The 26132-nt window shown below is 40.9% G+C and overlaps 1 protein-coding gene across 1 annotated transcript in view; it reads left to right on the forward strand.

The window, feature by feature from the left end:
- NKAIN2 (sodium/potassium transporting ATPase interacting 2) overlaps positions 1-8446 on the forward strand; it is a 298231-nt gene extending 289785 nt beyond the window's left edge. The window contains exon 6 of the mRNA XM_035900700.1: positions 8361-8446. Coding sequence (XP_035756593.1) covers positions 8361-8446 — 86 coding nt within the window. The remainder of the gene's footprint in view (positions 1-8360) is intronic.
- The last annotated feature ends 17686 nt before the right edge of the window (positions 8447-26132 follow it).

The following is a 26132-nucleotide window of genomic DNA, read 5'->3' on the forward strand; positions in this document are numbered from 1 at the left end:
TACAGCGCCTCTGCTGGCAGCCCCCCCCTGCCGTGCTGAGGCATTGCTCCAGAGCAGAGTCTTCCTCGCCTCCTGCCTTGAGGCTCTGCTGCTGGCCAGAGCCCTTCTCCACGTGGGAGTCTGAGATGCATTTTAGCTTCTCTAATTTCTGGACCCTCAGCATTATTCATCCTGGTGTTTTCTGCTGTGTACAACCATAAGCTGGGCTCACCTTGAATGCAATAACTGCAACCCTGCTTGGTCCTAATTCTAGGGCTTATCAGGCTGAAATCCCTGTCAGTATCTCTGTAAGGGTGGTAACACCAGGTGGTGCTTATCAGATTTCACAAACCTGCATACTTCCCCAGTCCTACATCTCATCTTGGAAGGGCTGATCAAAGAATTAGCCAGGGGATCAACAGCAACAGAGACCAAAGAAGACGCTGCAAGCCCTTATCCAACAAGAAACATGGTAAGAGAGGAAGAATATGGAGGAAGAGCGCCTGTGAAGCAAAAAATTACAGAATAATTTTGACTATTACAAAAACAAACAGTAGGGAAATGGTGGTAGTGAGGCAGAATCTGAGCTGAGAAATCTCACCAAGATTTGTATAAGGGTTTCACTTTGCTGTTTTTTGTGGACATCATAGGGCTCAGAACTGCCATGAGGTTACAGTTTAAAAATCTGAGGTTTTTAGATTCACCTTGCAAATGGGTGAACTAAAAGCGCTCACAGACAGTTACGGGCTGTTTGGCAGAAATGCAGTTCATTGCGCTGCAAGCACTGGACCCTGTGTCCAAGTCCTTACGCTGCTTCTGAACCCTCCTGTGCTGGCAAGAAGGGTACAGCCTCACATATTGGCAGATGTCCTCCTTCCCCTTGCTCTGCCGGGGCTTGGCTCTATCCTGTTTTGCGAGTCTAAATCACTGTGCAGTCAGCACAAAGACCAATAAAGTTTGATTATCATTATAAACAAACTTTATTGAGATTGTATTCAAGCAAACCTCCTCCTGTGTGCTATATTTTGGAACAGCCACCAGGCCATGCTCACTGCATAAAAAGGCAGCAGCAATAAAGTGTTTGGAAGTGTCTTCACCAAACAGCAAGGTGGGTAGCAGGATACTGGCAAAGCTGCAGGAGCAAGGGTGCCCCCATATGTTCTTTTTCTTTTTTCCTATATATTAGTTCCAATGTTATTAAAACTAAGCCTGATTTTATTCCCCTCCTTTTCTTTCCAAATTTGGCCAGTTTTTAGCTACCAGCATTTGTGTACAGCTCTCTCTTATCTCGCATAATCACTTCTGCACCAGCAGAAGAGATGTTATAAGCTGCAGTTTGTTTGGCATCTCTCCTCTCTCCCAGCTACTCATACAGTGGAGTCCCTTGCTGTGGCAGTGAAGCTTAATCGCTGCACCCCCGAGGCCTGAGTCCAGGGGGCCAAACCTGTGGCCTCCAGAGCCGGTGTACATAAGTTTAAGACCTCACACGTCAGATGTAGCACATGTACACCACGTGTTCTCTGTCTGCTATACCATGTTGGAAATCTGTTCAGTCATGACATGCTTGTGCAAGAAGCATCCATGTACCCATGCACATACGCTTCCCTGGTCATTAGCACTTTTCAAATTCTACCATCTTTATCATGGGTAATTGTAAATTTTTAATATTATTTTAGTGCTTTAGGTTCATTAATATATTTAAGGACTATCATGATGCCATGCACTGTACAAAAATGAACGCCAGCCCTGTTTCTTGGAGCTTGCAATCTATGCATTAGACAACAGGCAACTGGAGGGTACAGGCAGAAAGTGAGCACAAAGAAACTACGAGCAAATATTACTCACTGTGGTAGGCAGGAATATAAGTGCATTGGCAACCTAATTATTGCCAACAGAGCAAAGAAGAGTTTTAGGGAAAATAATGAGAGAACTGTTTTTGAAGAAGTTCTTACAAGGAGAGAAAGTGTTAGGAAATTGTACAAGTGTGGAGGTCAAGCTGCCAGCATGGGGACAGAATTTAGCTTTTAGAAATGGAAGGAGACATTAATGTGGAGTCTCCACAAAAAGCTTTAGCTTCTGCTTGATGTAATATGGAAATGAAATCAGTAGCAGGATGCAGAGAGGAGTAACCTAGCCAAAGAGATGAGTCCTACAGCTTTCATCTCCTTAACTCCACATTTGATGAGTGCAAAAAAAAGGAACAATTGTGGTGTTTGACATTGAGAGCCCTGGGTAAATGTTATAGCTGTGTCAACAGACAGAAAAGTCTTCATCTTTGGTATGCAAAAATGATCTTCAGAAATTAAATTGTGCACAGCCCAAACCAAAGTTGACATCTCACTTATATCCTCAATTGACAGGCAGACTTGAGGGTACAAGTGCCATCGTTCATTATGAGAGGTAGCAGAGGAGGTTAGGGAGGAGCAACTAGGAGTTCTGGTTTTAGCCATGCTGAACTGGAATTGATGTTTAATTATCCATGGGTAAATACCACCGAGAGAAGTGGAGATTTCAGTTTGTATAGAAGGAGCAGAGCGAGCACAAGCCAAGTGCTCCGTAGCACCTCAGAGAGCCGATGACAGCAGGATGTGTGTTTGTGAGTGCTACTACCCAGTTTACAGGAGGTGGAGAAAAATAAAAGGCAGAGGTTACTGCTCATGGGAGTCCGGCAGCGTGCTGGAGGGAGAACCATCAAGAAAGCAGATGAATGATGAGAGGAGGAAGGTGAGCACCTGCAGAGGAGAGAGCGGAGGCCAGTGAGGCAATGGTTTCAGGAGGAAAAGAGCCGTGGCTGTGAGAAAGGTGGCTGGATGACCATGGAGAGGACTGTGTGCGCTGGGTTACCAGTACCCAAATTTGGATAGGAAAAGGTGATCTGACTGCAGTTCCAGCTTTCATGCAAGGAACAGAACACAAAATGGGAGAAAATCTACAAAAATGGAGGAAAGTAGCTCCAGAAAGTGTTTGAACACTTCAGGGAGAGAGAGAGAAAATGGAACAAGGGTGGGGTGATTTTTTTTATGAAAGGAATTTACATGTATTTGTATTGGGAGGGAAATGCAAAAAAAGAGATCAAGAGAAGAGCCTGTTACTGGGACAAGCAGAAGCTTTGCAGGACAAAATTCCTGGGACTGAAGTAAGAGAGAAGGGGAAATGTACTGTAAAAGCAGGAGTGAAAAAGGCTGGCAAACTAAAAAAAGGAGGACTAATTTGTCAGTTTGCTCATACAAGAAATGGGAGAGAAAGTTTGGAAAGAAGCAACTGGAGATGGGAGGAAGGAAGTGGATGTGGAGTTGAGGGGGGTGTCTGGGATGGAACAAATAAAGCTGGAGAAGCCAAGCTGCTTCATCAGGGAGATGGACAAAGTGAAGGAGGAGAAGAGGAATCAGTGACAGAAGTCACCCTCATTACAGAATTACTACCTAAGACATTTTCACTTTTAAAGAAGGAGGCAAAGGCAGGAAGCAGATGCTGTGGTGAAGGCAGGGTTGAGCGCCGGCAGTACATTCACTGCTCTGAGAGGCAGGGCCACATGCATCAAGGGTCGGGGTGAGATAATCAGCAAAGCAAACAATAGTAGCAAAGGAACCAGGTAAGGACAGGGTTCGAAAGCAGTCAAGAAGTCATCCATAGCGCAGGTCACAGGTTGGCCAAGTACATGGCTGTTGCCCAACCTTTCCCTTTCCTTTTCTTTGCAGATAAAACCACTCATCTCCTTCCCCATTCCTAAATTCTATATCCTTTCATATCTAGTCTGCATTGATTTTTGCATGCCTACTAAAATGCAAGGAAAGCCATAGCGTCAGCCACGTTTCTATACATATATGCCCTAAATTATTCTTTGGGTCAGATCCTAAGCTAATGTAAATTATGATTGCTTCAGTGAAGTCACTAAAGCTATAAATATATATATTAGCTGTGGACCTGAATCTTTATGCTTCTGTGCTTAACTCTTACAGAGGAAAATTTCTATAAGGAGAATAGTGTCCAGTCTTCTGGTTTCTATTCATAGAATCATAGAATCATGGAATGTTTTGGGTTGGAAGGGACCCCTAGAGGTCATCCAGTCCAACCCCCCTGCAGGAGCAGGGACACCGCTAACTAGATCAGGCTGCTCAGAGCCCCGTCCAACCTGGCCTTGAATGCTTCCAGGGATGGGGCCTCCACCACCTCTCTGGGCAACTTGTTCAATATCTTTCCTTTGGCTTTCTGCAGGAAGATGTTATTGCTTTTATTCCACACTGTTTCCCTTCTCTTTGTCCATCTGTTGATTTCATCAGTTTCATTCTTTCTTACTGCTCATTTTCTAGAGAGTCGCTTCTCCCATATGCACATCCATGCAAATAGGGTCTTTTTTGTGCATCCCAGTTTAATGGTCCTTCTATACACCACAAACTTCCAGAAATGAGAAGAGAGAAACCAATTTATGCCTCTCATCCTGTCCTGATACACAACAGAGATAGTGGGGACTGTGACTGAGCAAAGGCTGAAACTTCACATCCCTATGGGTACTTAGAAAATATGTCCCTGTTTTGAGCCATATATTCTGTGTTACAGTCATATGCCTGACAAGCCCCTTAACACCAGCAAAGGAAGAAAACACTCTGGCTGAATTTCTTGTAACACATTTTACAAATAAATACTACTGTTATTATCCTATTCAAGTCCAGCTAGGAAAATAAGCATCTCAGCACCCAATATTTCAAAGGAATGGGAGTCTGTGTTTGTTTGTATATGCACGTGTGCTTTACTAAAGTAAAACATGACAAAAGAGGCACTTCTGATAACAGTGACATGTAAGATGAATGTAAAATAGAATAGTCAAAAATGTGTTTGATGGATGAGGTTAAGGATGAAAGCCTCTGTAGCAATTCAGCTAATGAGCCTTGTTTTATTCATCTCATGTTACTGCTGCCAGGAATGGATCAGTTGTACGACACTTTTAGTGACCTTTCAGGCACAGCCAGGATAAAATGCCTGCAGAAAGGGCAGCATTTTGCATGCTTTAAGAAACTGGCTCAGAGTCCACAGGGAGCTTTTAGCACAGTCTGGACACCACAGGCTTTGTAGTGCTGAGAAACTGCCACCATCGAGAAAACTTGCTACAAAGACATTACTGAAATCATTTTGTATTGGAGTTCACTTTCTATTACGTACCTTTTTGCCTGCCTTGCAAAGTTTGTTGGTGTGTGTAAGAAGCCATTGTATGCCCACAATAAGGTTGCAGCAATGTCCTCTGCCCTACCATCATTTGGTTACACTTGCGGGGGCTTCCACTGTCAGTTGAAGGCAGAAATGTCTCTGCAAGCTTGCCTTGTTTGTCGCTTGACAATCTGGCTTGTTAACACTCGGTGTTTATCCTCTGCAACAGGGCAAAGACACAATGCATGCAGATATATCCGTCATTCATCTTTCTCTCATGCCCACACAAACCCATTTTGCTCAAAGAAATCTGGTTCTTAACACGTTGCTTTGGCTTTCGAAAAAAACTCTAAAGCCACTCTGAAGACCTTTTGCCTCATGACTGCAAAACAGAGTATCTATGCCTGCAGCCTCCTAATGATGGCTTACCGGTTGCTTGAAGGGTCTTGGGAAGTACACAAGGAATGCAAAGCTGGACAAATGCATATAAGCAACATCCATAAAGTGACATAGGTTGACACCTGCGAGATACTCAGCCCAACACAGGTATTTTCTGACTTGAGTTGTCAGAGGTCGAGAGTGAGAAAAAAAGGAAAACTGGGCAAAAGAACAACAAAACGTAGCTACAGCAATGACATGTCCATTCTTTTTGCTGCAATCTTTGTATTTGAACAAGACGGGTTGTATTTCCTCCCAGCTTAGCACTTCACTCAACAATATTCCTATAGTGCATTCTTCATTCAGTGCCTATAAACTTAGTATGCATTCAAAGACATGATCAGATGGTAATAAAGTTATTCTGATGGTTACAGACAGTAAGTAGGAAGCAACAAATGGCACTTATCTTGATTTTAGCAAGATTTTGACCCTATGCAAGGTCTGTAAGCAGGCCAGGGAAGCACTTTCCAGATGCAGTCATCATAGGCTGTGTGCAGAATTGTTTAAAGCTTTATTTGAAATTTAGTTATCAACCAGCTGGGATGACATTTCAGACAGGATCCCACTGGGATCTTGGCTAGGGAAATAACTCTCTTCATTATTTTTGCTAACAGCAAAGGATGATAGAGGAGACAACATTTGTAAAAATTTCGGATGAAACCAGACTGGGAGGGGTATGAGCACTTGTGAAGATAGGATTAGCAGTCAAAATGATCTTGAGAAGTGGCTTGAAATCAAGAAGATGAAATTCAATACAGACAACTGCAAAAGAACTCCTGTGGGGAAGAATCAATCAAGTGTCTTCAGATAAAATATGGACTACTTGGCTAGACTACAGTTAGTGTCAAAACATAAAAATAAAGATCAGCTTATTAAGCATTTGTATGAAGCTGTTGGAAAAAGAAGGAAAAAACCAAACGAACAAAACCCCCACCCATTATTCCAGGTAATCTACAGAAGACCGACATGGCAGTTGTTGCAGTTAGCCCTGATTTGTGCACCACATTGTAAGAAAAACATAAGCAGACTGAAGAAAGATTTTCAGGCTTGGAAATTTAGAGGCTTGAAAAACATGGGCCATGAGAAAACTTTGAAAGACCTAGATATGCTTAAATCTGAAAGAGACGAATAGCATGAAAATGATTTTTGAAAGTGCTTAAAAGTAGTTATAAAAGGGGAAAAAAAAGGCTCATTTGTCTTCATATCCATAGGGAGAAAAGGGCAAAATGTAGAAAAGTGGTTAATTTGCAGGAAATTACTTTTAAAATTAGATATTAGGAAGTTAGGCACAGGGAAAGGCAACACAAAGAGATTATAGAACCTCCTTCATTAGAGATGTCAGGGATTAATCTAGTAAAACATCATTCTGGTATAGGAGTATATGAGATGTTGCCACAGAGCACAGAATCAGCTAAAATATTTCTTCATTCTGGCCATTCTTGCCAGGGAAGAAGGTGGATGACAGGTTCAACACATCTGTGGTGGCAATGGAGATATACCATACCGGTCCAGTCTAGTGTTTTGGTGGCTTTTTGCTTGCAAACTAAATGGTGGTCAGAGGGGTACAAGAATTTGATTCTGTAACATGTCTGGAATGCGTGTGACTGCATTGATAAGTGTGGCGCATATTGAGGGGTACCTTAGTATAAAAATAACCTCACAAATGCAAGTTTTCAGGACTCCAACCACTGTGAATGTTCTCAAGCCAAGGGTTATAAGTTTACATTTTGTGATTTTTATGTGAATGTTACTGCATTTTAGATTCACAAGAAGCTATCCGCTATCAAAGAACCTTTTTTTTTTTTTACTTTAAATGTACGCAGGGCCAGTCTCTCAGTAGCAGTGCCCAGACCTGTGGAAAAAAAAATGCACTTCAATACCTGAACTCTTTGGCCCTTTTCTATCAAAGTGAAGTCAAATTCACATCTGCTGTGTAAGAGGCAGTATTTCAGGGATGAGAGCTGCCCACAAATAACCCCCAAAAGCCAATAGTTGGGTCTCTTGGTGCAAAGGAAGCAAAGGGTGCTCTTTTACCTGTGAAAAGAAAGTATTATAACAGAGAAACAGGGGTCTCGGGCTCAGATGAGATTGAATTGCCCTGGAAATTGTTTAAAATAAACATGAGAAGACCATCGGGAACTGACAGTCATGTGAAATAATAAACAACTCCCACCCTACAACCTTCCTGCAGACCCCCAGCGCCTTGGGAGAAAGGCTGGTTTCCTTAGATCTGTGAAGCCTCATCTCTGAAGCTCAGATAAATTGTTCCTACCCTCTGTTTGTGCCTTTCAGCCCAAATGTCAAAGACAGGGAAGAAGAAAAACTTTTGCGGCTCAGACAGAGTCGGATCAATGTGCTCTCTCCTCTACATCACTGACCCTCAGTATGACAGCAAGGCAGGCACAGTAACCACAGTCAGCAGCAATGCATTCATGCCAACAAATAAATGGGTTTCAACGTTTGTAATATCTGAATAGCATGTTGTTTTCTACTCCAGTGAGGTGGTCTACTTGAAAAATGGGGATGTGTGGCTATTTCTGATAGACAGATGGCTGTTATAAACCCCTCATTGTCATTCTGTGATTTTAAAATTAATTTGATTTTAAAATTTAAAAAGGGGCTTTGCCTTTCTCTATTTTTTTTTTACCCTTTTTCTGCATCTGCACAATTAGCTGGTCTAATTTTAACAGATTATTAGGGGGTCCATCAAAAATAAACTGTGTGCTGGTTGGTTCTTGAACAATAATGCCTATCACTTCTGAAAAGATGTTGCTAATGAAAACAATTTTCCCCCCTTACAGTTGATTTCATAGGTGGATTTGACTCTTACGGCTATCAAGGTCCACAGAAGACATCTCATTTACAGCTACAGCCCATGTATATGTAAGTACTTAACTTCTGAGATATTCTGCAGAGTGGCAGGCTGATATTAAAGGTTCATTAAGCTGAAAGATGACATGACTTAAAAATTCAGAATAGGCAGAAGCCTTTTTTGAGAGACTGAATTCATGTTACACTTAAGCACCAACATTACTCTTCTGCTGAATTATAATGATTTCTTATGGCAGGATACAAGGTGTCACAGTTGTTTGAATAACACCCAGCCCTCACGTGATTGTCACCCATTTTCATTCAAGTAGTTTCCACTCAAAGACAATGAGAATTGAGTTTAGTAAAAAAATAGTCAGATCTGACAAAATTTTGTTGAAAAAATGTCAGGTTTATTAAATTTTATCAGAAGTTCGGCAACCTGGTAATTTAGTGGATGCATTTAGCATTTGTCTTACCAGCACATCTGTTCACTGAGGCACCTCTGTACCTCATTTCCAATCTCCACATTAAAAAAAAACAAAAAACCAACCCAAATTTAACAACATATGGCTTTTAAAACCAGTTTGAATAGAAGACAGTATTCTACCAAACCAGTGAGAGTGACAGCTCCATCCGCTGCCTAGAAGTGCAGCCTGATATATTTGGGGATTAAACGGGTAAAAAAATCTCAGCACATACACACAACTGGAGTACATTCACACTAGAGCTAACACACAACCATAGACCAGTCTAGGGATAATCATCTCCAAATATTTCTTGTACTGACGCCAACTGCAATTCAGAACAGTCCTGACTGCCCAGATAAATCTTACCTCACTGCTGCAGCCTTTTGAAATGTTTTTTATTTACCATCACTGGCCTACATGGTTAAAAGGACAGCACAGAACAGCTCACAAAGGGCCAACATTTACTTTTCTCCTCTGTTTCTCTTCTGAACATTTCTTTTGAGGAAAAGAAATGAATACAGGCAAACACTATCCATCCAAACACACTCTTCCGTTCCCCCTTGAATGTAATTTCATTTCTTCTGATTAGTGGAAGCAAGTCTGCTAATGGATTAGTGGATTTTTCATGGAACAGGCATTTACTCCTTTATCAGTGGTACAATCAGTTCTGCGGTAATGCTTAGGATTGGGCCCTTTGGGAGCTTTGCTAGGAGCTTTTTAATAATCTCAAATTACAATAGTGCATATCTCCAATGCCATCTTAACTTCAGCTTCCCATCTGTCTGTGCTCAAGCAAAGATTTTTCACCTGCACTTTTGGCGGAGTGCTGTGCATTTAGAAAATGTTATTTCCTTCCTAGCATTATGTGTGGCTCATAGGTACTTAGAACAATTGTAATCCTATTTCTTTCTCAGTATACCATACCTTGTCATCAACATATGGAGCCCTCTAGCTGAGATATTATCCCATTCTCTTTATGCTCTCAGTGTTTCTTCCAGAACAGCAGATTGCATTTACTGAGCATCTTCATACTGACTGGAAAGAAAGCTAGATCTGTGGGAAAAAAATATAAGGCAATATTTTTAAGCTTGTAGCTGAGACGAAGAAATATATGATTAATCTATGTAAACTGTGTTCTGCCTTATTTCAACGCTGTGTTCTCACTGGAGTACAGGTGATTTCACTGTCTTAACTGAGAGACAGAAATCAGTATGTAAGCTGACGTTTTGTCCAATCAACCCACAAAAGTATTGCCATGTCTCAGCCACAGTCAAACAAAGACACTTCATATTTCCCTCTGACTGTATAGTATGTGACAAGGTTCTCTAGAATTGCTACAGTCTGTCCTTAAGAGGCTTTTACAGCATTTAGTAATACCTTTCTGTTATTTACAGCTGAGGCACACCAGGAACACATGCATATGTATTCAACACCGCGGTTGCTCTGTAAATGTAGGCAGACCATTAGGTAGCAGGGAGACAAATTCGAATGTCAAATTAATCAAGCCGCAGTTTGATCTGCTTGTAGCACTATTTACAGCAATATTACGTATTGGAAATCAAAACACACTGATATGATAACAGCAGGCCACACTCAATGTTTTAAAGCTTTATTTGTGGGGAGGAAGAGTTTGGTTCCCCAGGGATCTTGTTCACCAAAGAACATCAGTTTTAGCCTCCATAGTATTAAAGGAGAAAAAAAAAATACAGCACTTTACCCTCTGGCCAATGTCACCTGCACTTCGCAATGCTCAGCATCTATAGGGGATGAATAAAAGATAAGAATCATCTAACGTAGAAAGGCAGAAGATAAGATAGGGTAGGGTAGGGTAGGGTAGGGTAGGGTAGGGTACGGTAGGGTAGGGTAGGATAGGCTAGGACAGGACAGGACAGGACAGGACAGGACAGGATAGAATAGAATAGAATAGAATAGAATAGAATAGAATAGAATAGAATAGAGACCTTCTGCTTTATGGATTTCATTGCCATACTCTCACCACTCTCCAAGGTGTAATAATATCCATCCAGGATACAACTATACCCATACATACCCATACAGCTGTATTCATAGAGCTATTCCCACAACTGCTACAAAATGTCTTTGAATCCATAGGCAGTGGAGGATGTATTAAGCATCAACCCATCTAATTCCTGCAAAAGATCAAGAAAATATAAAGGTAGCTAGTTGCCACCTCTGCGTCCTCTAACTATTCAGGCTCATATTGGGTGCAACTCATGTGGAGTTCTGGGTTTATGAGAAAATAGGTGATAGTTGCCTTTAAACCATCTGGTTACTAAGGATTTCCAAAGGCACAGTAGCACCTCTTGTTGTTGTCTATAGTGTGGTAGTACCTATAGGTGTGCGAGGCATGCTATGAAAGTGGAGGAGAACATACGGCCTCATCTTTGAAGAGCTTACCAAAATAAGATCAGCTTCTAATGGTAGCACAGATTCTGACAAAATGCAAATTTCAACTTGTATTTCAGTAATAAGCACAGAGAACCCCCCATATATTTACCAGATCAGCTCATACACAGAATTAGTACAAATCTTAAAGGACTTACAGAGTTGTGTGGTAGCTCTCAGTCATCATCCACATCCTGCTTGCTGATGTGAATTGATTTAGTGGATTGCGATGACAGAATTCCATCAACACAAACTTTTATTTCAGTTCAAGCCAGACAGATTTATATCCAAGTGATTTAAATCAATTTTAACTGTTTTACACATGCACAGTTTAATTATTATCCTGAAGGAATGCTGGGTTTAGTAATTACTAACTGTTAAGACACACTGTTTTGCAACCAGTTTCCTCCTGTGTGCTAAAGTTAGCACTTCATTTTGTTAATTTGGAGGTAATACTGAACCTACACAAACTTACACGTGCAATTAAATAATTATACTGATTTATTCAGGCTCCTTATGTTTACATTTTTATTGTGTCAGGATTTTTTTAAGCAGAGAATTATTACTTTTTATTTGTGATATCAAACAAGCTCTGCTTACAAGAACATTCAAACTCATTTTAGACACACACAGTACATTTGTGCGGAATTTCATCAGTTATGCAAAACTACCATAAGTGAACAGGATACATAAGGAAAAAAAATCTCAATTTATGAAAAGGAAACCTTATCTGTAGATAGTGAATGGAGGTGACTATCTCTGGCTACTGTTTCCTTAAATAGTGTAGAATTATTAGACTCAGGCTTGCTTTGTTTTCTTTCTCTATATTTTAGGCTTTGAATTCCAGTCACAATTCTCCTTATCATCTCTCCCAATTTCACATTTAATTTAAATCAGCTTCTTTCTTAGAAAGAAAAATATATTCAATTTAAAATTATGTTTTAAATAAAACACTGGTGTTTTGGGGGAGAATTCTTATCATGATGTTTATCTACCTGTTATAAATGGCTTTTTTTATTATTTAAGTGCCAACAGCGTGCTCTATGCTGTACAAGCCAAGAAGCCTAGACAGTCCCTGCAAAATGAATACGCTTTTTAAACAGAAAAGGACGGAACCAGTCCTCATGTACCTCTTTGCAGTGTGGCCACAGCTGATGTCCTAAAAAGCAGCTTCCTGGCATTCTGTGCTGGAGATGTCAGTGCTCATTTCCAGACCATGGGACAACAACACAATAAGATGGTGGAAATCAATTGTCAAGAGAAAATTCTGCTCTTGGGAGGTGATCGAGGAAGGTGACTAACAGCACTGGTTCTGATGCACATGAGAAAACACAGTTATGGCTGTGGAACAAGACTGCACTGCATGATCACTGCTCTGAAAACAGGGGGAAGGAGGGAGGGGAGAGAGATTTTTCTTTACGTTTTTCACAATAAACTTGTTTGCTCAAGAAAAGAAGAAGTGAAGCAAAAAAAAGCATGCATGTCTGATGCTGATGCCTAATGCACTGGAGAAATTGCTCAAAAGCAGTTCAGCCCTGAAGTGAAGCTTCCTTTCCTCATATTCTGTGAAGTCTGAGAATCTTTGCATTATGTGTATATATATATACACACACACAAACACAGACATTTTATATGTGTAGAAACATACATACATATATGCACACAGATCCCCTTATGTATGTGTGTGTGTGTGTATATATATAGGCCCACTGATGTGTATTCTGTTACACGGGACTATTGGTATGCATTGCTTTTCACTAGAAGGCACTTAGGATAGGTTCTGGCTAATAGGATTCTACCTCTCACCAAATGTTAGAGGGAATTCGAGTCAATCACTCAGGGGTGGAAGGGTGTTGGAGGGGTGAATGTATTTGTCTTACTACCTGGTCCCATATTTTCTCTCTGTTTTATTTACATCTGCATTATGCTGGCCACGGTCTCCCAGCCCAAAGCTGTAGGAGTTTGTGTAGATAATTCCTCATACTGAAGGTACCTACTTTACCATTGACTTGAAGTATAAGTGAAACATAAGCAAGACACAAAAAGCAGCACCTAGAGTATAACCACCATGACACTCAGGAAGTTCACGCAGTACAAAACTGCCGTGGTATTATCTCCTCACATTTGTGGGATTCAGACATTATCGGCAACATTTCATTTAAATAACCTACCAGCTAAGCCTTGTCTAGCAACCAACACCTTCTTGTCTGTTTTAGGCCAAAAGCTGGAGTTACAAAACACGGACTGGGGACAGGACACTTCAGGTATACGGGGCCGTGGCACTCGCAGATGCATTCTGCTTTGTGAGTGAGCCCTGGGCAACTTTCCCAGGCACCTTTGGTCAGCCCTTCTGTCCTCATACTGCGTCACTTCTTGCTCTTACAAAGACAGCTACATTTCTGGTGAATTATTATAGGTCAGGTCATCTTCCAGTTGACACCTGAATATATAGTTAAGACTATAATTAAATATCACTCCTGCCTAGAATGTCATAGAAAACTTGTGCTGACATCTCTGACAATGTTCCAGAGAGAGCCAAGTGATCACCTCAGCAAACACCTTGCCTTTCTGTCCTCTCCATCCCGTGTGCAGCTGAACTGTTACCACTTGGTGGATTACACTTGCTTGCAAAAGGGCACCAGAGCAGCAGGGGTATGGTGGATTATGCATATCTTTCTTTTTCTGTCTTTCTTCTAGGTCAAAGTAAACATGGGGACTATTCGATGTGGGCTGGAGGACCTGTCAAAGAAACTTTCAGGATGGCCCCCTGGTTCATCAAAGAGAAAAAAAATCCAGGTTTTGTGCTAAAAAAATTTAAAAAATCAACAAAAAGCTGATTGAACAGTGAGGAAAAAAACAACGGACACCTTCAGCCCCTCTTTCTAACAGGTACTAAGGGAGATGCCCCGGACCCCTACCTTGGACCTCCTGCCTCCCAGCACCAGAGGGCCAGAGCAGAGGCATTGGTGCCATCTTCTGGCTCTTCCCTACCCTGGCCACCATCAGTGCGGCCCATCTGGATTAAGACATGAACCCAACCAATTCGGTGCTTTTGGAGCCCCCTCCACACTCCTGGTCATGTTGAGTCTCCTTAGTCAACACAACACTAATACCGGGATGACCTTGCAGCAGAAGTCAATAGACAGCGCGTTGTTTGCCCTGAAGGCTGTACAGTTCATACTTGCCTTAACCCAACTGCGTTGCACATCAGAGAAACTCAGTGCAAGCTTTCTGAAGTAACGTCCTTTAGGCTCAACATGCTGCTGTTAATTCTGAACGATTTCTAAGTCAGTGGTTTTCTTTTGTTTGGTTCTGTTTTGTTTTTATGTCAGGGAATAAGGCTCTGTTGCTCCACAGCTCCAGAGCGACCGAGTAGAAAACTGCCAGCTGTCTGAGAAGTGCTTTACCTTTGAGGCTCCACAGTGGTCAAGAAAAAAACAGTTTATAATGGTTAAAAAAAAAAAAAAAAGAAATAAGACCTTTTAGGGGTTGGGGTGGGGAAAGGGGTAACATAAACTAATAATTGAATCTACTGGAAATAAGCAGCAGAAACAGTGCTTCTTAATCCCACTGTTTTTATTTATCGCACTGTAGGTGCTTTTATAGCTATCTCTAAATGTCTTTTACTAACTACAGAGACATCTGCAGATTTCTATCAACAAAGGCCAACTGAATATGTACTAGCTACGTTTACTCTTTTATATCTAATTTCAACTGAAAATTCTCTGTAAGTGAGCTTTTTTTTCTAATTGAACCATAAGGGATCCATATATTTTATTTTTTTGGTTTCAGTTGGGGAGGGCGGGGAGGGACTAGTTGAGTTGAAGAAACATTGGAGACCTTTTTGTGGTATATTTGGGGGATCTGTTGTGTGTTAGAATGTGTATTTTATCTTCTTGTATTATTGTGGCTGAAAAAAAACTGTGCTGTTACGTAGTTGGCAACAAGATGCCTTTGGGAATTTTGCTAGTAGGTCAATGTGTATATGAAATACTCTGAACTCCTAGGAACATATGTTTTGTTCTACATCTGATCTGTATTTTCAAGCACTTAGGTGACTTTCATTAGGAAAACCCCAATATTTTGCTTTTCAGAAACTTGGATTGTCATTGTTTCTTTGCTCAGACCTTGCATAGGCAAATGCACGCACCTAGCACACCTGAGGTGACCACGTAGCTTTTGAGGGCAAGAGGGGAGGTCAGCGCTTGGAAAGGCTCGAGCTGCCCCCGAGCAACTCCCTTTTCCTTGCTGGCCAAACCCTCACGCCCGCAGGGCTCCCAAGCTCCCACGGCCTGTGCGCTCACGCCACTCATCCATCCCTGTACAAACCAGTGCCCTTTGCTGTGTCTGCATGGATGTACAGTGTCACAAGCAACAACTCTGGACAATGACAGAGGAACAGGCATTCACCGGTGAAAACAAGATACGGGACATGTTCAGAAACTATACTTGCATTTATTCAGTGAGATTTATATATATATATATATATATATCTAAGAGTGTGTGTGTGTGTGTGTGTGTATGTCTATGTATATAAAAAACACAGGAATAACTATTGACAGGGGCTGTGTAGCCCAGGAAGCATCTGATGCAGGGGGCCAAGGGCTCCAGCCCTGGATCCTGCTAAGGATTTCCTGCGTGAATTAGGCACGTCCCCTAGGCCTGACTCCATAAAGCATTCATTGCTGATTTGGATCTCAGATTTAAATTTTCAGACTTGGATACCTGAAATTCTGAGTTCATTCAGGGTAGAGCTGCTTTTCACCCTCTGAAAAGTCATGCAACTTCCAAGTGCTAAGCCGAAATTTCCCATAACTTGAAAAATTTCAGAAGTTTCTACTTTTATGTAGTATTCAATATAGCAGATGTAGAGTATTAAACACAATGTAGACGTTTAAATGGAATGAAAATGTCATAACAGGGTATTTTAGCTTTCCCTGTATACCAGTTAATCAAAATCATATTTCTATAAAAATCATTTTTTAACGTGAAAAGAAACCAGTTTAGGCACCTAAGCAGCAATCCAATTTTCAGAAGATAATTTTTCATACCTTTCAGTGATTTCCCATGGAACAGCGGCTACTGGTAGTTAGCAATTTTAGAAGTCAGACAATTTAATGAAGTGTCTACATATAGCTTCTAGGCCTGATTTTAATTTAGAAAATTTTGGCCTTAATTTCTCTGTGTCTTAGTCTTCCCATCTATAAAACGGGAATAATATGTGCCTCACAGGCTTTTCGTGAGGTCTAAATTGTTAGTGTTTGTAAAGTGCTTAGGAAATAGGAAGCACATCTAACTATTAAGGATTACGATATAAATGTGCGTTCATATATTACATATAGAGTAGATATACACACACTCACATACACACAGTATACATATATATATACACATACATACCTATCTGAAGTTGGTATTCATAACCCTGCTTAAGTTGCAGTTAGAGCACCACCATTAAAAAGAAATTAGGACTGTTGACTACTAAACTAAATGATTAGTGGACAGATCTCTTCTGGAAGCAGTTTAGAGCACAGTAATGTGAGAATATCTGGATGACATTTTTGATTTGTACAGCTGTATCCTCCTCAAAATCCAGTAAAGAATGTTATTTTTCTAGGCTGGGCTTTTGTTATAAACTTAAATATTCAGAAGGCAAGAGATACAATCCAAATGTGTCTTTTTTTTTTTTTTTTCTTTTCTTTTTGGCATTTGTTAATTCTGAATGTATTTTTAACAAAAGTGATTTTTTTGACTTACTAGTGTAATTTGCATTTAAAAAAATAAATGGAAAAAATATAGGTTTCCAAGCTATTCATGGCCCCCTGCTGCTATTCACAACTTACAGAAAACTTAGAAGTGCTGTTCCCAACTGAACAACAATGCAGGATAAAGAATCCTATTACATTTACATGATGGCAAGCCCAATCTGTGCAGCACATAGATGTGACAGCACTGAGTAGACATTGCCAGGTCATGACACCATTTTAACTCTGTCATAGATAGCAGGTATTTTGATTATCACTGACACTAAAAGGTTTCTTTTACAAGGCTGACTGCAATAGACTCTTCACTTAGAAAACCGGGCGGGGGGGGGGGGGGGTTGCCCACTCATCAGGAATTTTAAGCCTATGGTAGGTTTACAGTTGCCAACAGTGTTAAGTATTGCAAAAGTAATCCTTGTTAAGAGGGAGCTATGTGACATGGATATTTCCACTGCATTAATTTTCTTTTATATGCTGTTCATTGTCCCTACACTGAAATGATGAAATCCTGTCTTAGGCAATGTCTTTATAGAGCTCACATACATTGACAGCTTGCCTGAGGTAGTTTAATAAAGGCAGAGCAGAACGGTATACATTTCAAGATACTTGGTCATGCTCTCCTAAGACTATTCCTTAGAAAGAGAGTTCATTAATTATTGTCGTTAGGATTTTTTATGCCATAATTATAGTGCAAGTGATACTTTTCAGTCAGGTAAGGAGAAACGGTTTGTGCTCCACTTGCTTAATTTAAGTACTGGTTGCGATACTCGACTGCCGTACAGCATTTTGACAAAGACTAGTGCAGTATGTATCGATCCCTGGATGTCTCCGGATAGGAGTGGCTATTAACTCAGTGTCTGAAGGTTTTGATCACTTGCACTCTCACCCTCCATTTGAGCACCCTGACAGTAGGCAGAGGAAAACTCCATACACTGTGAATCCTTCCAGCCTGTAATATTATTATTTCCAGTCCTCTGTTTTCTTTTTCAATGCAATTACTCAGAGGATGAGGATTTTTCTCACAAAGATGGAAAGCCTCACAAATAGTCTATGTGTGTGTATTGCTTGCTTGCTTTCTACTGATGAGACTCTTCAACATAGCTGAGATGAAACTGATACATTTTTTGAGTTTGTTTTCTAGCTAATCTGAGTCTGGCTTCTTGCCAGTGCATATAGATTGGTGACAGACAGTAAAGGTGAGACAGGTTTTATTGAAGAACTGATTCATAGAAATACTGCAGACAGCACTGTGTCCACTGCTCCTTGGAGAAAGACGTAGGCAGTTGTTATGCTAATCAGTCTGCTCCGAGTTATGTGCAATATTAAAAGTAATTACCATGCATAAAAGAAACTGCCCTTTAGACTGCAGTTATTCATTCATGTATAGAAATGGCACAACATAGAATGAGTCAGTAAAAGATATTTCCTTCCTCTAGTTACTAATACGCTTCATCCCCGGTCATGGACCGGAGAAATCACCTCTCTTTGGTCTCATGCCCTGGCAAGTGCCTTGTTCAGACCTTCACCAACAGGGGCAATTGCAGCCAGCTGGAGCTGTGATGTTTGCATAGCTGAGCACTACAGAAATAAATATATTGTACCAAATGCAGAGCTTTAAGTAGCATCCTACACGCGTTTGTTGTGCATCTCTCTCCATATGTATAAAAATAGGGTCTTTTAAATGCCCTCTTTCCTTATCTCTCAGAAGCCAGCTGAAACAGGTAATGTCTTTTACAAGCATCTTCAAAATCCTGCCAAGATCACTCAAGAGTTTTTTCATCAAGTCCTATCAAAACACCATCTTTTCTTCTCTCTGTTGAGTAGAAGATTTAGCTCTTGGGACTTCCAAATGCCTTGGGATTATTATTTTTGATAGATAGGAACACTGTGAAAGCTGAGAATTAAAAAAAAAAAAATGCTTTTGGTCATCTCTGATTCAGAATTAAATCTCCTGTACAAAAGCCAGAAGTGGCTTCACTAGTGGAAGAGGATCTTTGCTGCCCTGTTACCTAACTGCTTTCCTAGCCTTGCCTCCGTCCTGCTGGCAAATAATTTATATGGACCTAAATGTGAAGAAGCATGTTGATATTCAGCTTATGCTCATCAACCGCCTTCAGTTCTGCCACACACAACACTTTTTCATACATACTTAATTTCTTTCTCCCTGTCACCATCTTCTTGTCCCATTCTCACTCTCCCCCTCTGCCTGGACACAACGCCAAATACCCTCCCCAAATTGCGTACTGCTCTTTGTCACATCCATTGTTTCAAACTCTTCACCTAATGATGGCGATGATAGTCCTGGAGGATGGTGTCACTGTGGATATGTGGGAAACTGGAGGAAGAGGAAGCCCAAAGGTTACATACATCCTCCGAAGGCCCCAGATGCAGTCAGACACTTAGCAGAACAGTAAAGGTTGGCAGCATTACAGAAGCTGAGAGGTACAGCGAGCCCTAGTAGGAATCATTTTCAAATGTGCAATTACATTTGCTAAAGCTATAGTTCAGTGAGTACAAAGAGAGTCATAAATATCCGGAGCTACAAAAGGCAAAGGTGAAATAGAAGGAAATTCATAGAAAATGTGTTTGTGAACACATTGACTAAATCAGATTAACATTTCAGTCTCTTCAAATATGTCTCAGGTTTTTTTTTCCCCTCTTGCAAACATTCAGATGGTTGGTTTCTGTGCACACAGGTGAACTTTTTGTTCCTAGAAGAACATGTAAGTATGTGTAATTGCATCAGTTTACATGGGATTCTCAGTATTCACGCATCTATGTGCATTTGTGCTAAATGTTGGCTCATTTCTCTCAGTCATACATACATACACACATACATAGCTATTATTTGAGTATATTCCATGGTGGGGATACAAAACCACATACAAAGTCTACTTTTCTACTTAACTTTTCCTACCCCTTCTCTAAAGAGATGCAAACCCTGAGCATTTACTTTTCAGATGGGCACTCTGTATACAAAAATTACAATTTCTGATACTTACTGGATGTACAAGCATGGTACAATCTGTGAACACAGTAAATAAGACGGTCCTTTCTGCAAAGAGTTTTTATGTTAAATAAACTAAGTAAATGAGACCATTTCAATTTAAAAAAAAAAAAAAAGAAAATGAAAAATGCAATCTCTCAGTCCCACTTTTGACTAATCAAAAAAGTGGGTGCCAAACAACTTCAGGAAAAGGAGAAGTACAGGGAAAAAAGGGAATTTGGAGTAGAATTATAAAGTGATACAGTTATTTTAAGCATGTACGTATGAGAGTTGAGGAAAAGAATCAGCCAACTATAACTCACTGCAGTATCCAATTAATTTATGATAGCTCCATATGGAGGTATTATATCATATCCTACATTGTAAAAGCATCTAAAGCAGTAGCTATGGAAGAAGAACAACATCGAAGGGACTGTAAATTGATGTCATCACAAAAGGTTGATGGATTGATTCGATTAATCAGTAAGTCATTTCTAAGAGTTCTGCAGGGATTTATTTACCAAACACTTATATTGTTTATTTTGTTCTCTGGAGGGCATGTGTACTGTCATTTTTCTTCATTATTCTTGTATCATTCATCAATTTCTGACAAATACTTTCATGCCGATATGTGGCATGTTACATGTAAATTGTCCACATTTACTGATTTAAAGCAATACACTCAGAGCTTCCAGTAGCCAAGAACTTTTGTTTATTTCCCTCAGGGCCTGAGAAATAATAGCCATCTATAATTAATACAAAGACATGTTTTCCATTTAATCTTTGCTTTCACTGTCTGCTCAACATGACAGGGATGTAAAATCTTTTCTAGCATTAACATATGGGTACCTGCATAAACTTTAGACAGAAACTTACTATGAAAAATGTTTTGAACACTGTTGACACTGAATAAAATAACAGTTTCATATTTGGTTTGGCCTTATATTCTGTAGTTCAAATCCAGACAAACAATGCAAGAATGTTTTAAGAATGTCAGCAGTTTCATTATGTTTTCCATAGGATTAGATAACTTTTCTATCTTAATAGTGTCATAGTATGTGCTTCAAAGTCAATATACAGAAATGGTCAAATTAGCTCAAATCACAGACTACAAAATGGCAGATGCTTGGCACAGCAGAGGTCTGTGAAGAATGAAGAACTGAAACAGAAAGGAAACCATGCTTTGAAAGTGCTGAGTCTCTAGTTGGACAAATATTTTAGTTTTAAACTAGCGGGAACACTGAACCTTTAAATAAATTAAAAAAAAAAACATTTCTCATGTGTTCATTGCATACATACATGCAGCGTGGGTGTGATTTTCAAGCATCCTCAGAACTGACCAAAATCCAATTCCACTTTTGGGTGGCTAGGAACAACTTCTCAGGAAAAGTAAAAGATCACAGCCCCCGTGACAGAGTCACAGCCGCCTGCACTGTGTGACTGCCTTCCCCAGTCGACTTAGAAAACTCCACCCTACCTAATAAACTGGAGGGCATCAGAGGGGTGGAAGTAAAAAAAAAGGAAGTAGAAAATCTAGAGACTGATGAAGATGTTAGCAGAGTGAAATCGTGGTATGAGCCTGATATAACAATCAAGAAGTTTGTGGTGCAAAGTTAATGGTGGGGACGCTGCCAAAACCAAGGATCAAATGTCAGAGGAAACTTTGCTGGCATGAACAAGGGGCTGAGCCCTGTACCAGCTACCCCTGGCTGACTTAAAGGAGTAACAGTGCCTGGACTGCACAAACGATGATGTTGTGCTGCTCCTTATGTCTGCAAAGATGATCTGGAATCAAGAAAGGCAGCACATGGTCACATTGTAGGTGATGGTAACACACAGGCAATTATTTCAGCACACCATATAACATATGGCCAGCACCATTTGCTTCTATCTTCCCGTTTTCTTCTGTCCGCTAGTTTTGTTCTCTTGAGATTGTTTCCAATCATGCAAATAGTTACTAGAATTTTTATTATTAGCTTTTATTTTTGAATTATTATTTTTTCATCCACAATCAAAACCTGTTTACTTCTTCCTATCGAGTTCGAAAATTTCAACCCCTAAAATAAAATGGGCAGTAGTCTTAGATACAAAATTTTCAGTTCTATCCCCAGGTCTGGTTTATAACAGAGTGATGGAGCCAGGTACTTCTCAGTGTTACCCAGTGATTGGCCCAGAGGCAATGGGCACACATGGAAACACAGGAGGTTCCCTCTGAACACCAGGAAACACCTTCTCACTGTGAAGGTGACCGAGCACTGGCACAGGTTGCCCAGAGAGGTTGTGGGGTCTCTATCCTTGGAGAGAGTCAACCTCCAAGGAGTGGACATGGTCCTGGGCAACCTGCTGTAGATAAGCAGAGGGTTGGACTAAATGATCACCAGAGGTGCCTTCCAGCCTGAGCTATTCTCTGATTCTGTGATTCACCTCTCATTTAAGCTACATTTGTTTCCCATTGGAGATACTACTAGAATCTCAAGAGGATGCAAAAATCTTGCTTGTTGCGCTGATGGAGACTCAGAATTAACCTTTGTAGTGAAAATGAGAGTTTGATGTATTAAAAAAAAAAGCTTTTAGGAAAAACATCAGTTTCTAAAATGTATCAGTTATTATTTTCCCCTTCTTTGAGACTCCTACAGTTGGCTACTTGGATGAAATCCCAGCTCCATTAAGGCCAGTAGGAATTTTGCTGTTTGTTTCAGTGAGAATTCATTATCTCACTCTTCACAATTAAGATGCCTGAAAATTTGCTTTGCTTGAAAAACAAAAACCCACAGCAATTACCCCCAGTAATTTGTATATGCTCTACAAAATTTCTGATTTTTTTCCCCTTTCGTGCTCAGCATTTGCAAAATGTGTGGCCTGGTGATATAAAAATTTTATCTATACTTATTTTTGCTGACCTACATAACTTGCTCATTGCCACATTTGTGCCAGTAAAATCTTTCTATCATTCCCACTCTTCTGCGTATTGCATTTCATGTGAATGAATATCACTCCAGGGGATTAGCACCCCGGGAGACTTTCTGCAAAACATGAGTATTAAGGAGGAATCAAAAGACATTTGCATAGCTATTTGGCCAATGTGATAGTGGGAATCTGCTACATGACCTCTTTTCCTTTTACAAATAAATGTTAAATATTAGTTGTAACCTGCAATTCTCAGTCTAAATATTTCATGTCCTTCTAGCTTCTTGCTCAATTGCACAGAGCTCTTCAGACTTGATAAGTTTTCCATTGAGCAAGCTAATTCAGCAACACGGAAGTTTTTGCACATATACAGAAAGATAAAGCACAACCTCAAAAGATGGGCTAATAATTTCCAGTGCTTCTGGAAATCCAATACTTTTGCCAAAAGCATCACTTAGTCTGGAGTTTTTCCTGTGCAAAAAAATGCCTCTTGTTCATTAACTCACAGCCTTAAATGCAGTTCCTGACAAAAGTCTGTCCAAGAGAGACCCCCAACCTGACAGTCACTGACATGTACAACCTGCCTCATGAAAGGAAATACAGGAGAAACCAGCACTGCTTCTTCAGGCCTGTTCCCTTGAGCTTGTCTTTCTCATGCCTGGACGTTTGAGACTGTTGCCCCCCGACAGCCTCAGTTGTCATGGGCATGTTGGGTACTTCAACCGAACCGCTGGTCAGTGCCAAGTAAAATTAAGCAGGGTCTCTACATCCTTAGTAACAAAGCATCCGGTGTGTCAGTGGTGCTGTGCCACCCGAGCAGGGACAGCTCTGGGCACACAGCGGGCAGAGAAGTCCCTCAAGCAGGGGCAACCAGGAAGGGCAGCAAGATCTACCTCGCTCCCTGCTCCTGCCAGAGCCCCAAACATCCGTAGCCTGCACTGGCTCCAGCACCAGCACTACCCAGAGGTGACCAGCGGAACCATCCAAGAGGCCACATCCTCCTGGCACCAGCAGGAAAAGCAAGTCTGGATCTGCAGGAATCTCTTCCCAAGTCTCCGTTTTAACTCAGATCATGCCTTTCTTGTAGGAGAAGCAGTCAAACTTTTGTCTAGCTCTGGCTCTTATATTTGAGGTGACAAAGCCCTGCCTCGCCTCACTCCTCAGAGACTTTGCACTTGCTAAAGAGTTAGTTCAATCGGAGGAGGGAGTTTTGGCAAGCAGGGACAGCACTCCAAAAGTTTTGCATTTGGTACACTTCTGAAAAATAAACTTTAGGTGGAAAAACCTAAGTCACTGCTTGAACTTGAATATATTCGAGTCTTTTTTATGGATGTGAAGATATCTTGAGTCTCATGCATAATTATTTAGTGTATTATTGCTTTTATTACTGTTATTGATGTATTATTTATTATTTTATAATTCCCCATTTCATTAAGTACATTTTACATTTAGAAAAATCAAAGGAAATAGCAGGAAAAATTGGCAGGAAAGCATTGTAAAACAGAGGACTGCTGTGTTAACTGTCAGGATCAATCTCAAAAGCCATCCCCAAGCTCAGCTCTACTGACCTTCTACACTGAAAAAAAACCTCCTCAGTCCTGGAAGCCATCCAAAGTATGGCCAGTAGCTCTGTTTAACTCAGATTGTTAAATTCTATTTAACTGGGTTGACTCGTCACTCCCCCAGATCATCTCCCAGTGCCATCACCTTTCCTGTAGCTTGCTCTCTTAAGGGCTCCAGGCTTGTAAAATGGAAGTTCATCATTTGGGTTTTCTCCCTGAATTTTTCCTTTTCTGCACTTTACTTTTCATCTGTATTGCCATAACAGAACGTGGCAAGAGAGGCCAGACAAATTCCTAGAAGAACCTGCTGGCACGTAAAACTACAGGACTTTCTGGGGAAATACAGATGGGGAAGGGTCCCTCAGGCTGAACCTTCTCAAAGAGTACAGGGCTGTTGGCAGCTGTAAAGAGCTGGACTCAGCAGCCCCAGCCGCCCTTTCAGGCACCTTATTTCCATGGTGTCTGCGAGAAGAGTTAACCTCAAACCAGACCCCCAGTTTCACTGAAAGCCAGCGGATCTTAAACTCTTCTTGGGTATTTAGGCCTATTTGAAAGCCCCACTAATGTTTGTTTTCATTGTCAAAATCCTCTGAAATGGAACAAAAGGACCTTTGAAAATCAGTGCTCTGTGATTAGACCCTGTGGACAGGTACATTTCGCTCATCAGGCTAAATAAGTGCAGTAATTTGATTCAGCCCTTGAGTTTCAGGGCTCCACATGTATTACACTCTGCTAATTTCCCTGAGATTTTTCACAGCCTGTACGGAGAGAGAAATAGAAACTTCATCCACATCTGCGCTGGCATTTTTATTTTGCCACTGGTGAGTTTTATTTGAGCTCCTGCTATAACGGATGCATGTCAGTAATAACGAAAATAGCTGATCTGCACCAGCCCACACACTGCGACAGTTTGCACAATACTTTGTTACCCTCTAACTCCTTCACTTCAGAATCCCTTCCTCTTCCATCTGTCCTAAACAAGTGGGAGAGGCTTTTCGCTAGAAAATGTGAGGTTTTTCAAAGTACCTCTCTGGAGGATAGCGTAGCAACTCTGCCTTAAGAAAAATGCTGTTAGCCCTTCGCGTGTGTCAGAAGGGAAGCTGCTACTAATTATAGCTAAGATCCTGTCAGTTATCTGAATTCGCTGGTAATTCTCATAAGATCCTAAAGAAAGTGAGCAAACACATTAACAGGAATGTGCCGGCAGCAAGTCACTATAATTCCTTTCCCAGCTTTCTAAAACCTACTGCGGGCTTACAGCAGACACGGCTTTGCCACTGCAGCCCACGAAACACCTGGGGCCGGCGCGGGCGGCCTGATCCAGGCTAGCAGCTGCCTCGAAATGGGCACATCCATGACAGGCGAGCAGTGCGATACCTGACAATTCTTTTGACGTATCTGGAGCATACTGGAGATTCGGACAACAGAGGGAAAAGTCTGTCACTCAGGCGCCTTTACCTGAGGAGCTACATGGGAAAAAAAAACAACCTTCCCAGTCCTGCTCTCTTTAAGTAAAACAGGGTGTGCATTAAAGTACCACACCAGCCTCGTGGGGGGGGGTTCAGTATAGCCGGTTATATCGTGCTCTTTGTAGCACCCAAAAGGACAGAAATCTTTCTGCTGAGACGCCTAGGTACGGTTAGTGGTTTTGCAGAGCCAAGTCTTCCCCAGG

This window comes from Egretta garzetta, unplaced genomic scaffold, assembly GCF_000687185.1.
Source record: "Egretta garzetta isolate BGI_Z169 unplaced genomic scaffold, ASM68718v1 scaffold18, whole genome shotgun sequence".
NCBI classification, from domain to species: Eukaryota; Metazoa; Chordata; class Aves; order Pelecaniformes; family Ardeidae; genus Egretta; species Egretta garzetta.